We start from the raw sequence: 15,832 nt of genomic DNA on the forward strand, positions 1-15,832 counted from the left end.
ATTGAGGCTTTCCTAATTAAGAGAAACAAGAAAGATAGTCAGAAATACGTAAAATACCTGTGGGACTACTTGGTACTTATATAGTAACATTTTCAAGGCACTCCATATACACAAAAGATTGAATTAGGCACAGGAGGAGAGAATGGGAGCATCTCTCTGGTACCCAGGATTAATAACAAGTATTTCTGCTCTAAAATAGGCTTTAGTACATGCGATAGTTAAACACTTCACCAGATGCAAAAAACAGTGCATCAATTAATCCCAGGTAAATAATCCAAGAGTGTAGCAGAACCTCGGACAAAGCAATTCCTAGCAGACAAAAAAAAATTATCCTGGCATTTGGGAGATGATAAACAAAGTACTATGGAAAAATCTGATTTCACAAAAAACAAACAAACAACAAACAAACCAAAGAAAACATAAAGGAATTCAGATCTATATAAAAAAAAAAGACCTATCTAAGCAGGCTGTGAAGATGTTCAAAAAACAAAGCACCTGTCATTCAAAAGGACAGTGGACTAACTTAACAGAGAAAAATTAATTGGGAATTTGGCTGCTGAATATAATTTTAACAGGACTTCCTCTCACAACAGAGGACGACTTGAGCTCACAGGCAAGGTTGGCAAATAAAAACCAAACACAGATGAAGCACTCATCAGTTTTAAGTAAGATTTGAGTGAAAACTCAAGCCCTGAAACAGCTATTCATAAATAGAGTCCATTCAAAAGTCATAAGGCAATTCAGAAAGCATAGTTATGGCATGTATTGCAGCATTTCACTGCTATTTTTGAGTTTCTTCTGAAGAAGATATTCCTTCACCCTTAGAGTGTAGATGTGACATGACAGTAAGCTATTAAACTATAATTGGAGAGCAAAAATAAATAGTTTTGTAGACTAAACTGTGCTTTGGAAGAAGTTTGTTGAGCTAAATTTAAAACACAACTAAATAATTCCTCTACATGAAATACCCAACAAATCGTCTCCCTGTCATCCACTTTTTTTGCAAGACTGCTTCTGAAGTACTAAGATAAGGAGTTGATATGTAAGAGCAAAGATAGGCAGGTACAAAAAACTTCATTGAAACCAGCACACATAACCAGTATGACATTTCAATACAATGTGCACAAAGCAAGTCATTGATCTCCAGCCAAGTTTTTCATCACTATGTAAAATTAGGTCAAAAAGTTTACTTTTTTACAGAGAGAGATCTAAGAACAAGTGGTTAAGCATTTGCAAACATGTGCCATTTTCAGGTTTATTTTCCCCTCTTGCTGAGTGCAAAAAAAAAAAAAAAAAAAAAATTTAACAATTAAAAAATGAATCCTGAAGATCATATTAAGATAACAGAAAGAAATTATGGAAGCTTGTCATCACACTTAGGTTGCTCTGCATGACAGCATTAAGTAATTTTTAGTTCACAGCCTTCCTCAGACAACAGATTCACAGAGTGTGTTAGGAAGAAGCGACAAGGACCATCGACTTCAACTCTTAAGATTGCTTATTCTTCTTGTAACTGGAATTAAGGTCTTACGCTGATTTTCTAAGACTGTATAAGGTAGAAAAAAACATCTCATTGCTGTTAGTTACACTTTGAAAACTTTTCAGAAAACAATGTCAGTGCGAGCTTCACAAGGAGAATTAAAGTACAGACACACAGACAGAAACACTAGTACTGCTTCACTTTGCATCCAGCTTTCCACCATGTCTTAACTTGACCTGGCATTACTAAACTACTTTTAAGCATGAAAGAAAAATTCATTAAACATCAAGGTGCTTATGATGATTTAGAGGAAAAGTTAAATCTACTCAAAGTCACAACATAAAGTGACTGTTTTGGGGCACAAGAACCAGCCCACACATAACAGAGGCTCAGGTATGATCTCTCTGCAACATGCAATCCCAAAATGAGGACACCAGTTTAAAAATTAGCTGTGCCCAAATTCTTTACACATGAAACACCTGCCAAATACATCCTTCTGAACATACTCTGAAGTCTTAAAGAACCTCAAGAACCTATTGCCAAAAAAAGCTCTGGCTCAAGAGCTGGGCTGCAAAGTACAAAGGCCAACACTTTATATAAACTAGCACTTTAACAATAATGACAGGACATACCCATGCAGGCAGAGTGAAAGAGAGGGACCCGATGTGCCAACTGCAGCAGAATGTTTACAGAAAGGCTGTCAGGTTGCTGAGCAACAGCCCCTCTCCAAAGTTCCAGCCTTGACCACACCCAGTCCTGGTGTGACTCTACTGTGGCAAGTCCCACTTGCAGCCTAGAACTTCGCAATGACAGAGTCATGGAACGGTTTGGGTTGGTGGGAACCTTTAAAGATCATTTGATTTCAACCCCTCTGCTGTGAGCAGGGACCCCTTTCGCTAGACCAAGTGGCCCATCCAAGCTGGCCTACACTGGGGCATCCACAACTTACCTGGGCAGCCTGTTCCAGTGCCTCCCCACCCTCACACTACAGACACACTGTATATGTGGTGGCACGTAGGCAAGTCTCAGCCTAAACACATCTATCTCTTGCTGCCAGGAACAATACCTTTTTCTGTTGTCAAAAGAAGGAGAAAATCCCTAGCCAGTATTATGCACAAAGCCTTGCTAATAGGGCTCATTTAAGTAGCTTTGCAAGATGATGAAAAACTCTAAGTCACTTTTAAATTTGCCAAACAAAATATCTATTTGTAGTGGTGTAACTACTTTGTAAAGTCTGCAGCTTTGGTGGACCTCAAAATCACCTTTTCTTCAGCCTTTATTCCAGCCCATACTACAGAAAGTATAATGTGAAACTTGTTTAATAGGCTTATTTTCCATAAATACAAATTAACTGGCAATAATTCTGCTACTTGCTTTTAATTCATTATTATTTCAGTTTCATGTTATCTGTTCCATTACTTTTTCCAAGGAATTATGTGACACTGACAAGTCTATAATTTCCTGGTTAATTTCTTTTATTCTGTTTAAATATTAGCATGTTACCTTTCCTTTGCACTCCTGAATTTTCCCCTGTGTGGCAAGAGTTACTGAAAATCAACATTAATAGTCCAACTCTTCAACAGTGCCTCTAAACCTGTAGGACACAGCTTATCCAAACCTGCTAATTTAAAAATGTTTCATTTCCTGTTCCAAAGCAAAAATAGTTCCTGAAGCAGATACAGCCTCTTATCCCTCCAAATCAAGCCAGTAAGGATGGGAATGCCCCAGGAACACTTGAAATAAGTCATAGAGGACAATGACAAGAATAATTTCTGTGATACAGAGGAGAACAACACAAGTGAATGCTCTTTGACCTGTTAGTTGTTAAAACACAGTTGTTTCTGGTTTGGCATATGTGGAAACTGAGATGTAGGGAACCTTAGCAATATCCACAGTGCATGATGGAAACATAAGAGCAGAAGTGAGGAGGTCTGAACAACCCATGGCCTAACAGCTACAGGCAGCTCCTCCTCATACATCCTTCCCTGTTAACCCAGAGGTTCCAAACAAATATCACCACATCAAAGCACAAAAAACCATGTACAGCTGTTCATTGTTAGCTGATCATCTTTTTATTAGAATCACAGTTAACACTAACTATGAAAAGGAAAGTAAAACAAATAATTGTTGGAGTTTTTCTTTCTTTGTACAATTTTCTGGGGTTTGCCTGAGGACAATTTTTTTTTTTTTTGTAAAGCAGTCAGCACACGTGGAGTTAGCATGATGTATAATTGCAAGTAATTTTTTAATAATACTGATAATAATTTTGTATTTTATATTGTCTTTTTAAGGAGATAAAGGACAAAAAAATGTGGCAATGCAGACATACATACAAATATTGTGTTAGAAATCTAGAAAATCATACAGGGAGATTACATGTCAAAATGGACCACTCAGTACAGTATTGATAAAAAATTGCCTACATTCTATCTTTACTTGTTGTAAGGCTGAAGTTCTGAAGCATGCAAATATGCATGACCATAAAAGAATTTTGAAGTCAAAGACAAAAAAAAATTAAAAATTTAAATAAATGTCTGATATAGCCTAGTAATAAAAACCACACCTCCATACAGCATTTTCTGGGATATATTCAAGTAGGAAAGCAGCTGAGACCAACTGAAACAAGCTATAATGTTCAAATATTGAATTGCTCTTGGCCAGAGTAGCTAACGTAAGTTATAAATTTGAATTCTATTCCTTTATGCTTACTGCTTGGAGATGTGGAATGAGCCAGCAACAGTAAGAAATCTTTATACATTTAATAGTGTATTTGCTACTTTGTGATTTAGCATTCTGAAACACTCAGGCAAAAGAAAGTCTGCATTAAGAGAACATGAGTGACATATTCAGGGAATTGGCAATACCATATCTGGGACTGCTTTTATCATGCTAATTCAGCTCAGCTGTGTGAGTCCCTTTCCAACAGGGGTCATTTAATGAGAGCATTCTTTTTCAGAAAATCCTGTCTCTCTCAGATCTGGGAATAAGTCAACATTTGTGTTGTTGAAGATGCTAAATGTGAGGCAGCCAATCCCTCATTTGCTGTAGAAAAGGAGGAGTTTGATGTAATGAATGATGCAGTACTTGCAGAACAGTTGCTGGATTTAGGAATTTGAGTATTGCCCAGAAGAATACACATTGCTCTTTTTCTATAAAATTCCATGGCCATACTGGCATAATTTAAATCACAATTTTTCAAAATTGCAACTAATTCTGTTTTCCCCATTTTGTATACCAAACTTTAAATCCTCAGCTTGATTTGTCGAGTGTTAAAATCTCATCATTGTAATTTAACATTTAGTAGACTGTAAGTCTTAAAGGAATTGCAGCTACCCACAGTTAGTCAGAAGTTGAGCTGAAGGAAGGATACCAGCTATTCATCTAGACCAAAGTAACTGTGATAATTTGTCCTATTTTCCTTTTTATAGTATTCTTGGAATTTAGTTCCAGGGGACTATAAGCAGTCTGAACTTACTAATTACTATGAAAAATCAGCTCCAAGATACTTCGTCTTAGGCGTCGAAAGTTAGTGAGCCATTTTGGTCAAACTTCGTTTCCATCTAAAAGCTGGAATGAAAGGAAATGGAAATCTGCATATAGTGTCTGAATAGTGTATGTTCACCAGTTCCCTGGCTCTTTACCCTGCTCCTAAGATAAACATCCATACTTCAACTTGAATCTCCATAAATTGTTCTCCATCCAGTTATTTGATGTGAATTGAAGGATCTCAGGGAACATCACAAAACTGATTTCTTGTGCAACCTACACATCAGCTTAACTTACTTTCAGCAAGGAAAGATGATACCACTGACGCAGCTCGTGACAGTCAAGAGAAATGAGTGGTTGTTTGTGAAGTGCCTAGGTGCTCTCATGAGGAACACCATAGAAAAGTCTGTAAGAGATCAACAATGTCTATCAGCAGCAGCATTTGAGCAGAGAGTGATAAACAAAATGCAAGATCACACGTTGAAATGGGGAGAAAATGAAAGTGAATTATTTGGCACCATCCATTCATTCCAATAAATGAGGTAAGGGTATATAGAAAGAACAGCTTATGAACTGATAGTGCAAGGCCATTGAAAGGTGCCATTGCAGAGGGGCTTAAGCCTGCATGGACATTTTTAATTCTGACCTATTCTAAATCTTCTCATCTTGTATGTTTATGTGCCATTTCCTGGATTTTTGTTGAAATAAAAACTATCTACTTCACATTCCAGAAAGATACATAAATGCAATTTATTTCATATTACATTTCATTGGGACTTTTGAGTTCCCTGATTGGTTGGAACTGCTAAACCTCTATATTTGAAGTTTGTATCACTAACAAATACATGCTCCAATTATCCAAACATACCCTGCCTACCCATATCAGTGGGTACCCAGCTCATTGGGGAATTAAACAGATAGTTGACACACAAGAAATTACATGGAAATAACACATCCAATTGAGCAACTTCCCCGATGCTTGTTTTTCCTAATCATCATGTACATGTTGGTGTACAACACAGTATTATTGTAACATAAACTTTTTTTCCTTACAACTTCCACTTTTATATATTAAAATATAGGTTTGAATAAATTACTTGAAAGTTCAGTTGAAAATCTGTGGCACTGCCACACCTGTATTTACAAATCACTGACGGGTGCTTTAGTCACAGTAAAATCATTTCTTCCATTTACAATTCAGTTCTTAAAATACAACTCCCCTACAATGTTGATGAGTCTCACGATGTTTTGAATTCAAATAGCAAGAGAAATGTTTGTCCAATAGCACTATTAAGTGAAATTAAACATTAATTCCTTTCTTGTGTTCAGCAGGATCCAGTCTCCAGCTCAGCTGTATACAGTGCAGTCCTCACTTATATGAACTTCTCTTCATACAGCTTGTTAAAAGATATAATTCTTTTGTCAAATTTTCATTCTGTGTGCATTATCACCTTGAGAAAAGCCACTTGCTACATGTATTTGTTTTAATTTGGGGGTTCATTCCAATGCAAAGTCAAATCCTTTTAAACCTTCAGTTGATTCCTGGTCTTATTGATGGCCACACTAGACTTTGTGTAGCTATGAAGAATTCTTTATCTGTCATTCCAATCTCTAAAATTGTTGTACATCAGTGAATCAAGTATTGTAGCAAGATTTTTTTCATTCTACTGTGTTACAATACAGTGCCCTGTAAGACAGTTTCACCAATACAACATCGATCAAACCAGAGATCACGGTGTAAGAGTGATGTTCGGCTGGGGCCATCTGCTGGCTGCACTGCTGTTCTTTCATTGCCAGATTTAGAAAATCACTTTATATTTGTAATTCTATAGTAATTATATGAATTGCAGCATATATTAATAATCACCTACATACATGATGGTTTTTATGTACTTTTTATTTATTTTTAAGATTAAATATTCCGTGAACTTTATATGGCCTAATTATCAGAAGAAAAAAGAATTAATTTATCTTGCTTTCATAAACAAAATAAAAATGGAGGGGAGGAGGCTTGAAAAAGCTCTTACTTCTCAATAACACCAAAAAGAAAGCAAGGAAAAACGTAATATTAATGCTAAGATATATATGATTTAGAAAAGGAATCTACATATCTTTAGCTTTTATTTCTGTGAAGAAAAGGATAAATAATTCTTCTTGTATTACTTGATGCATTATAAGATTTCACCTTGAATTTGTATGGATTGTTCTAAAATAGCTAAGATGCACCATGTCCAATTTTCTTGCTATTTAAAAAGATCACAGTCAACTTTATTATATTCTTCAAAGGCTTTTATTAAAAATAAATTAATGCCAAAAAAGTAGCAGATGAAAAAAATGTAAAGTCTTTAAAACCAGAAGTTCTAATCAGTGAGCTGATTAGAACTTCTGCAAACTAAGAATAATCGAGACAATTTAGTTCAAAGTGTGAGTGTATTTTTATAACGAAGCTATGATGTATTTATTCACTTACTGTATGATAATATTGATAATTATTTGCACTGTGATTGAGTCTTATTTCTATTATTGCAAGATTTTATGCAGCTTCCACCTGTGTTTTCAGAAGCAGGAGAAAGCATTTTACAGATTTTGCAAGTTTAAGAGAGATCCTTTGCACCATTAAATGAGTAAACATATATATTTATTTATTTATATAAACAAAACCAAACACATATACACATTCATTTATTATACTAATGCCATGGTTTAGTTGGTGAGGAGGTGTTTGGTCATAGGTTGGACTCAAAGGTCTTTTCCAACCTAGTTCACTCTGTGATTCTGTGATTCTGTGCCTGTATGTACATACATGTGCACATTTGCAATATATGTGTATACATCTACATATGTATATGCATGCATGCACACCTATATATCAGACCAACATCAAAATTGCACTGTTTACAGTCTCAGTTAAACAAAATCCTCTGCTGGCTCTTAGTTGCACTGAGATTAAATATCTGCCATTATTCACATTTGCCCTCAGCAGGTCCATCAGCAGGACAGACTTCTAACAGGAGCTGTAAGTGGCAAGTAATTTTATCAAGAAATGCAAAATGCAATTTAAAATGTACAAAAGGCAGATAAATAATAAGACTTCCAAGCATAAACAGGAAAGCGTAAACATATTGCATGTTTGGAGACCAGACTATGGGAGCTAGAACTAGGAAGAAAGACATCGCCACCATCATAAATGGAACTGGTAAAAACACCTGTAAGAGAAAGAAAAAAAGTGGGTTAGGAAATAAACGAACCAACTGCGATTTTTTTTGCCTCATTCATTGGAGTAACAATGTGTTCTTTGCCCCAGTAGAGTACCATTTCTCATGCTGCTATAAATTCACCCAGGACAAGAGTCACCTGACTCAAATTGCCTATAAGAGAGGCATCTTTTAAAAAATACTTGTTTAGGCTCCTTCTGTGGTCAAGGGGAAGAGATAGGCAGTACTAGAAATCCATTTGTTCAATATGATATTGTGGGTTCCTACAAGACACTCAGGGCTGGGTGCCTGGAAGCCTTCACAATGAGCATACACCTCTAACCCAGCTTTCTGACTGCTGGAGTAAGAGGAAATTCAACCGATCCTTAATGCCTGTGATTGTGTCAGGGAAGATGGGAGCAGAACAAAGTTTAATGAACTGAATGGCAATGGATCCTATACTGTTCTTGTTACTGCTCCACGCTGCTATGGTTCCACATTGTTTGCGCATCTCCCCCATTCTTCAAAGAACCATCTCATGGTTTCAAGTTCTCTGGGTCAGAGACCATCTGTTTATCTTCCTTTTATAGTAAAGCAAAATTTTCAAATAAGGCTCTAAGAATTGAGATTATTATTTGTAATTTTGTGACTATCCACTTTGGATTTGCACTTCTATAACTTTTGCATGTCACCCAGGACTCAAAAAAAATTTTATAAAAATATTTTTAACTTAGATCCATTTACTTTGTATGGTCGGTGTAGATGAGGTTCCCGGTATCGAAGTACAATCAGGCTTGCACAAGTCAATCCAGTCATAAGCCAGGCAGAAAATCCAAAGTAATTTGTTAACATAATAAGGTCAGAGGGGATGATAAAAATGGATGCAATGGTGGTTGAAAAAATCATGGCTGGTGCTGGTGTATAGGAGTGGACATTAAGCATGGATATTAAAAGAGGTAAATGTCCTGACTGACTTCCAGCATAGCTTAATCGACCTAGTGTGAACATGCTGCAGTTGAGGGCACCAAATATTGAGACAGCAACAGAGAGAGGAATGATCCAGGCAACAGAGGGGATCACTCGATCAGCCCAAGTGACTGCCACAGCAACTGCAAGAAAGCAAAGAATTAGTGTAGTACAAGTACCATGTTCTGAATAACTGACAGACTCAACAGGAACAAAACTTAAAATACAAGAAACACTTATTATTTACCAGCAATGCCTGCTTTTTCTTTGCAGTAGTCAATACACTAACACAATCCTAAAGGTATTTCATTCAGGAGCTAAACATTTCCTGGGAGGATGACAGCAAGAAGGATTGCTGCCTGCCAGAGCAAGCCAGGGAAACCTGCTGAGGCCAATACCACAGTCATGGACTGCCCAGCAGGAGTGAGCCACATCTCATGTCATGCATCACAAACACACACATCTGGGCAAGGGAAGAAAATTAACTCCTTGGTCCCTGGCGTGACCAGAGTGGTGACACAATCTGCTGTTACAGAAGCACATCTGCCAACAGGAGCACGTCTATGTTCAGAGTCAACAAGTGTGCTGTTAATGAGATTTTGCTTTGGTGGGACTGGGAAATGCGAAAGATTGTTTCTAAACAAGAGATATTCAGTATTGCTTGGAAGTAAGCTATAGGTAATATTGTAGTGAGGACAATATTTAGTGGGTCTAATGCCATTTGAAAAATTGCTATAATTTTAAGGTTATCTCGTCTGCTAGCATAGATAAACACAGTTCTCCTGCTATGCATGAAGCTGGTCATGCCAGCTGGCAGCTGCTATTCATGGATAATCTGGTATTTGCTGCCTCCTTCATTGTAGCATACAAATGATCCATCTCTCCCAGCAGACAGCCTGACACTGGCTGAGGTTACTGAGTGACAGGTACACTGTTCTCATTTATACTGGTGAGCTTTTTTCATAGGAAAAAAATTATTGATCTATCCAAATGAGGTATGGTTTTTGTCAGGCCTGTAGGCAAGGTCTGACAGCTCAGTGTCATTACAGTGGGATTTAAAATGTGGTGCTTGGACAATCAAGGAGAAATACAGTTCCCTTTGGAGCTTTACATGGCCAGCTTATTGATACAGGATCTAAGACAGGGTTTACAAACACTGGAATTTTGTATAGGCTCTTCTGAGAAGTCACAGTATTTGTCATGAAACATACACACCCAAAATGGCTACATTTTTGTGTCAATACATGAACATGTTAGATTTGTCCACCTCCTAATGAGTAATGGCTTTAGTCTGAGACTCAGTGAGATAGGGAAAGAAGGAGGAGATAGGATTTAAACTACAGGAAAACAAATATCATCTCTATATTTGGGACCTGACTTTCACCTTATTTTCCAGGTTTTAATACACTTCTGATTTCTTTTTAGACAGTGTAGGGAAAAGCCAACAATTTCAACAATCTGCCTGCATTCATCCAATTTGTGTCATAGAGTAAAATTAAAGAAGAATTCTTTTTTAAAAGAAAATGAACCCAAATTTCTGGACTGTGAAGTTAGGTCAGCAGAAGTAACCCAGAGCATTGACATCAGATGGATATGTCAATGGGCCAGTCCTTTTTAATTAAAAAAATATGAAATACATACCTGAGGAAACAATTTCCTTAGGTGTGAGGACACTCAGATATGAGATGTTCACTAGTAAATAAAAAACAATTACTGCAGGAACAGCAGTCATCACAGTTAAGGGGATATTTCTGCTGGGGCGCTTCATCTCCTCTGAAAAATACAATTTAAAACAAATGAAGCAAGCAGTGTAGCTTCTGCAAGTGTTTTTCAAAAGTGAAGCTGTACGGAGTTTGACAAGACTGATACCAAAGTCCTGCCACAATCTAATCATGGCTAGTAAATTCTCTGCTTGTGAAGTCCTACAGTGGTGCTCAAATAGGTTAATATCGAAGATTCTTAAACAACATTTTTTTACTTAGCTATTTTTAACTATTTTGGAAGGAGGGCTAGATGAAAAGCTGATTGATCCACAAAAATGACAAAAGGAGTGATAATTTCCCTAATCACATATTTGATACTATTTTGGAAGGAGGGCTAGATGAAGAGCTGATTGATTCACAAAATGACAAAAGGAGTGATAATTTCCCTAATCACATATTTGACTTATGTTAGAAAAGTGATTTGGTAGGAAATTTTTCAGTGGACTTTCTTCAAAATTACTAGCTTAAACATAAGACTCTTAAGTCACATTATTTATTCTTAAGTCACCTCATGAATCCTGATCTTAAAATTATTGAGCATATTTGCCTATTCCTACTCAAAACCTTTCTCCTTGCTCTTATACCAGAAGTAACAGAAAAGACTGAAGGTATAGACATAAGAGCAATAATGCAGTGGCTTAAAAGGGGATCATTCCCAGATGGATTTTGATTATTATCATCTTTTCCAGGATAAAGATGATGGAGGAAAACTGTTTAGTGCTAAGCCTGATAGCTTAGAACTACTCTTATCAAACAAGTAAAAAACCCAAATTTTGCAAGTGAATAACTCAGACACTGGCACACATTCCTAGGCATGTCATAGTCCCAGCAAAATATGGAGCTAGTTTCCAGAAGCTTAATCTCAATCACCCTCATCTCAATCAGAATGGTTCTTTTTAATTTCTTTCACTCCTTCCTCTTGTTCCCTCACCACTTCCCACTTCCCTCAGCATTTACAGACAATTTCCTGAGTATTACCAGCAAATAACTGGTAAGAGGGAAGAAGTGAAAAGTGAAATGTGCAGCTTATTTAAACTCTTTTTAGGAGACAGAAATCTGCTTCCTCCTTCACATTTGATTTCTATCTTCTGCTCAGGACATCAGCCTTGAGCCATGATCTTTTTGCTGGCTGTAGTGCATAGAGACAAGACTGAAGGATCACAGTAGTGGAATTCAGATACTATCAGGGAATTTGGGATTTATTTCAGATATAAAAAATACACTTAGCAATTTTGAGCTCAGAAGAGAATAATCACCAAAATTTCCAATTTAAATGTATCTTTCCGTTCGTTTTGTTGTTTATTGTAGCCTTGCCAGCCAGCTGGCACCTGATCCATCAGCTGAAGCTCACAGAAATGAAGTTATTGTTGAAGCATAGGAAACTCAGTTCGGTTCAGAACTATTGCATGGGTTACATCTGTCTAAGCAGCTGTGCTTGCCAGTGTATGGCATTTATTAGTATAGCTAACTGATCAGAATAAAACAGTATTTTACCAGAAGTCTTGTATTTTTTCAGGCTCACAAAGCCAAGTACTTGCCTTTAAAGAATCTCTAAGTTTTCAAAACCATACTTTCGTGATTTATATCAATTTTTTTTTTAAGTGCAGCCTATTTTTAAAGCTGGAGTACCTGGATTATAAAGACAACAGTCAGGTTTTTAAACATTAACCAAATTTTCACACTGAACTTCATGGTATGCATTTAACACATTCCGTTTATTTAATATTTTACATGACAGAGGTCAATGGATACAAATGGTTAAAGATATAACAGCAATATCCACTTGCTTACAATGTAATTCCATGAATCTGATGATACTATAAAACTCTATTGATTTAACTTGTGATGTGAATACCTAACATTATGAACATCATCTCTGTTGCTTTCATGAAAAAATGCTCATTTATTACTGCCACATGTCAGAGACATAGAATAAGGAAGTAAACAGATATTCAAAAACCTTTTGAATGTTAAAATTGAGTACACATTCTATGAAAAAATTTATACCACCTTCCATAGACCTCTCTTTACCTTCTATTAGACTTCTAAAGTCTAGTTTCCCAGGAAAACATATCCCATAAAATTACTACATTCTAACACTAACAAAAGTCAAAATTAATTTGTCCATGTTCAAACCAGCTGCATAACCTCAGATAAGGCACAGATATTTAAATAGAAATTATCTATGCACACATAGTTTGGCATGGATAACTTAATTTTCTTTGCTAAAAATATGCTGACATGGACACTGAGAAAGAAAAAATGCAAATTTTTAAGGTATGAAAAATTCTATTTATGGACAAGATTTAAAATTAACTATTATGATTTCTCATGTACTTCCCTGGAAATGTCAGCTTGATTCTTCACAAAAAGCAGGAATTATCCCTGGAGAGAAACAATGACTCTTCTACCAGCCCCAACAAACACTCATGTAAAATGAGAAGTGCCCTGTAGTCTTGAAGCAGAGACAAGTTCTCCCAAAATAAGCTGAGGAACACGAGAATGAGAACTGCAGAACTAAATCTAAAGAAGAGGAGCGGAATACCTGCCATGTAGTTGAGGGACCACCAGCCGCCGTATGCGTACAGCCCCTGGAAGAAGGCTTCGGCAACCTGTGAGGCATTGGGGATCTCTGAGCCAAACATGTCCTCAAACCTGGCCAGGCTCTCCTTTTGCCTGGTAACAAGGAGAACTATGCCACCAACAGCAATCACAGACAAGGCCATCATCTTCAGCAGAGTGAAAACTAACTGCACCCATGCAGACATTTTGACGCTGAGGCCATTCAAAATCCCCAGGGACCAGAGAACGGCCAAGGCCAAGCACTTCTTCAGCACGTCTGGTGCAGGACAAATGCCATAGAAAGGCTGCGTGGCATATTCAGCAAATAGCAAGGCTCGAGCAGCATTTGATGCCGGCTTGGTGAACGTTGATGTCCAGATAAACACGAAGGCAGGTAGGGATCCAAGGCCTCTTTTAATATGGCTGTATTCTCCTCCAGAGAAGGGCAGAGCAGTTCCCAGCTCCGCATAGCAGAGGGCACCCATCAGAGAAACGAGCCCAGATGCAGTCCAGATCGTTAGTGCAACACCAACATTGAGTAAGGAATGCTTTAATACCCCTGTGGGAGACACGAAGATCCCTGCTCCAACGATTGATCCTACTATAAAACTTACCCCATCAAAATAACCTATATTTCTTTTGAGTTGCATCTTGGCTTTTCCTTTTCTTTGCACATCTTTGGGGTCATTGTTTTCTTCTTTTCCCATATTTCTTGTGGTTTGTTTTTTTTCACAGCAGATTTCACTTGGTTGTTAGCAGTCTGTCATAGCCCTACTTGCTAGTGAAATGTTATGGGAAGCTTGGCTTAATCATTCAGAAAAGAGAGCATACTTTGGGTTTTGATGTCTCCTGTGTGAAGATAATTAACCAAATACTTCAAGAAACACTGGCAAATCATGTACATGTTGGTTTAATATGTACTTCAGAAATTATTAAGGTCTGCAGGTATTTTTAAAGAAAAAAAGATTAAAATTAATGCACGGCAAATGCTCATTTCTCAGATGATTTTCATCAACAGATTTCATTTTGTTTTATGTACATCTTCATAGGCAAGTAAATGTGACTTATACATCAACCCTAGGGAAAGAGGAATGATATGGCAACATGAAGAAAGAAATCAACCTTCCATATATTATTGACAGTGACATGGACATTAGATGAACAGCGTGCCACTATTTTTCCACCATCTATACAGAAAAGGGACAGTGACAACCAATGATCACCAGTATGCTTTGCCAAAATCTCATCAGTCACTGGGTATTTTGAAGCTTGTTTATAATATCATAAACTCATTAAATACTGCCCTAGAAAGAAAACTACTAGTTTCATTCCCAGTTTTTGTCTGAGCACTCATTGTTAGACTAGTACTCAAGCACGTCCTAAGATGGCATTAATCTTCAGACACTGCTGTGAGGGAGGGAAAGAAGCTGTATCATAATTTTCATTTCTGTACAGGGGCTGTGGAACAGAAAGAGGAAGGATGGAAGTTCCCACCGGTGTGGCATGTGTCTTTTATTATCTGTTGTATATTTTGTGTTAGGAGCTTCTCTTCAATCAGATGTGGAGATACCATAAACAAATTACTTTTGTACAAAACATGGAATTACTTTTTTAAAAGATGTCAAGAAAAAATGGGCAGAAAGTAGAAAACTAACTGAAAAGAAGCTCAGCATGAACCCTAAGGGTTGTGTAAGTGCCCAAACTTGTAACTGCAAAGTTCTTCGTTTTTGTCAGTAAAGTTGCAGAACCAGTTTTGATCAGCAGTCCTGCAGGTCAAAGCTCAGCAGTGCAGTGAAAAAAACTCAAGCTTTTACAGGGGCCAACTTGAAAGACACAGTGGTTCACACCTGTTTTGAACAGGAGGATTTCCACTCAAATAGAAAATAAATTCATCTGAAACTTAGCTTACATAATATGCCATAATGTAAGAATCCTTTGGCTAAAATAGGCCTTTGCATAGACTGTTCTTTTAATTGTTTCAATTACCTCCAGTGGGTTTCCTGCACCACACAGAAGCTTTGCAGCATGGTGACAGAATCTACAGCCCCAGAGCAGCTTCTAATCATAACAAAATTCTTCCATTTTCTCCAAATCCCTGCAGTACTCACTAAATATTTTCACCTTACAGACTACAAAAATTGTAGTTCTACAAGAACACCTCTACTTACTAAAGCTTGCGTACATTTTAAATTGCATTTATTAATTTCATAAATTGTAGTATGTATTTAAGTATGCATTTACCATGCATTATTAAAATTAATACTAATTAAAATATTAGTTATATAATATTCACCATTGGGAAATTCAGCATGGCATATGTTTTACATGGTTAAAATAAATAATTTTTTGTTTTATTTTTTGAGTCTCCTTCTCTGTGAATG

General features: G+C 36.9%; 1 protein-coding gene across 1 annotated transcript; it reads right to left on the bottom strand.

The window, feature by feature from the left end:
- Positions 1-7,763: 7,763 nt before the first annotated feature.
- Positions 7,764-14,158, bottom strand: SLC7A13 (solute carrier family 7 member 13). Its single transcript, XM_041412995.1, has 4 exons — positions 13,435-14,158; positions 10,768-10,899; positions 8,905-9,269; positions 7,764-8,172 (listed from the first exon to the last, which is right to left on the bottom strand). The coding sequence occupies exons 1-4, from the start codon at positions 14,156-14,158 to the stop codon at positions 7,927-7,929; spliced, it is 1,467 nt and encodes a 488-aa protein (XP_041268929.1). The 3' UTR covers positions 7,764-7,926.
- Between the last annotated feature and the right edge of the window lie 1,674 nt (positions 14,159-15,832).

The sequence above is a fragment of the Onychostruthus taczanowskii genome, unplaced genomic scaffold, assembly GCF_017590055.1.
Source record: "Onychostruthus taczanowskii isolate IOZ18803 unplaced genomic scaffold, ASM1759005v1 scaffold4, whole genome shotgun sequence".
NCBI classification, from domain to species: domain Eukaryota; kingdom Metazoa; phylum Chordata; class Aves; order Passeriformes; family Passeridae; genus Onychostruthus; species Onychostruthus taczanowskii.

Excerpts from the sequence above, each read along its gene's own strand:
- SLC7A13 (XM_041412995.1), bottom strand. The coding sequence starts at position 14,158 with ATGGGAAAAGAAGAAAACAATGACCCCAAAGATGTGCAAAGAAAAGGA. Across the intron at positions 10,900-13,434 it reads GTCCCTCAACTACATGGCAG|AGGAGATGAAGCGCCCCAGC; the intron begins GTATTCCGCTCC and ends TGTATTTTTCAG. Across the intron at positions 8,173-8,904 it reads ATCTACACCGACCATACAAA|GTGTTTTTACCAGTTCCATT; the intron begins GTAAATGGATCT and ends TTTCTCTTACAG.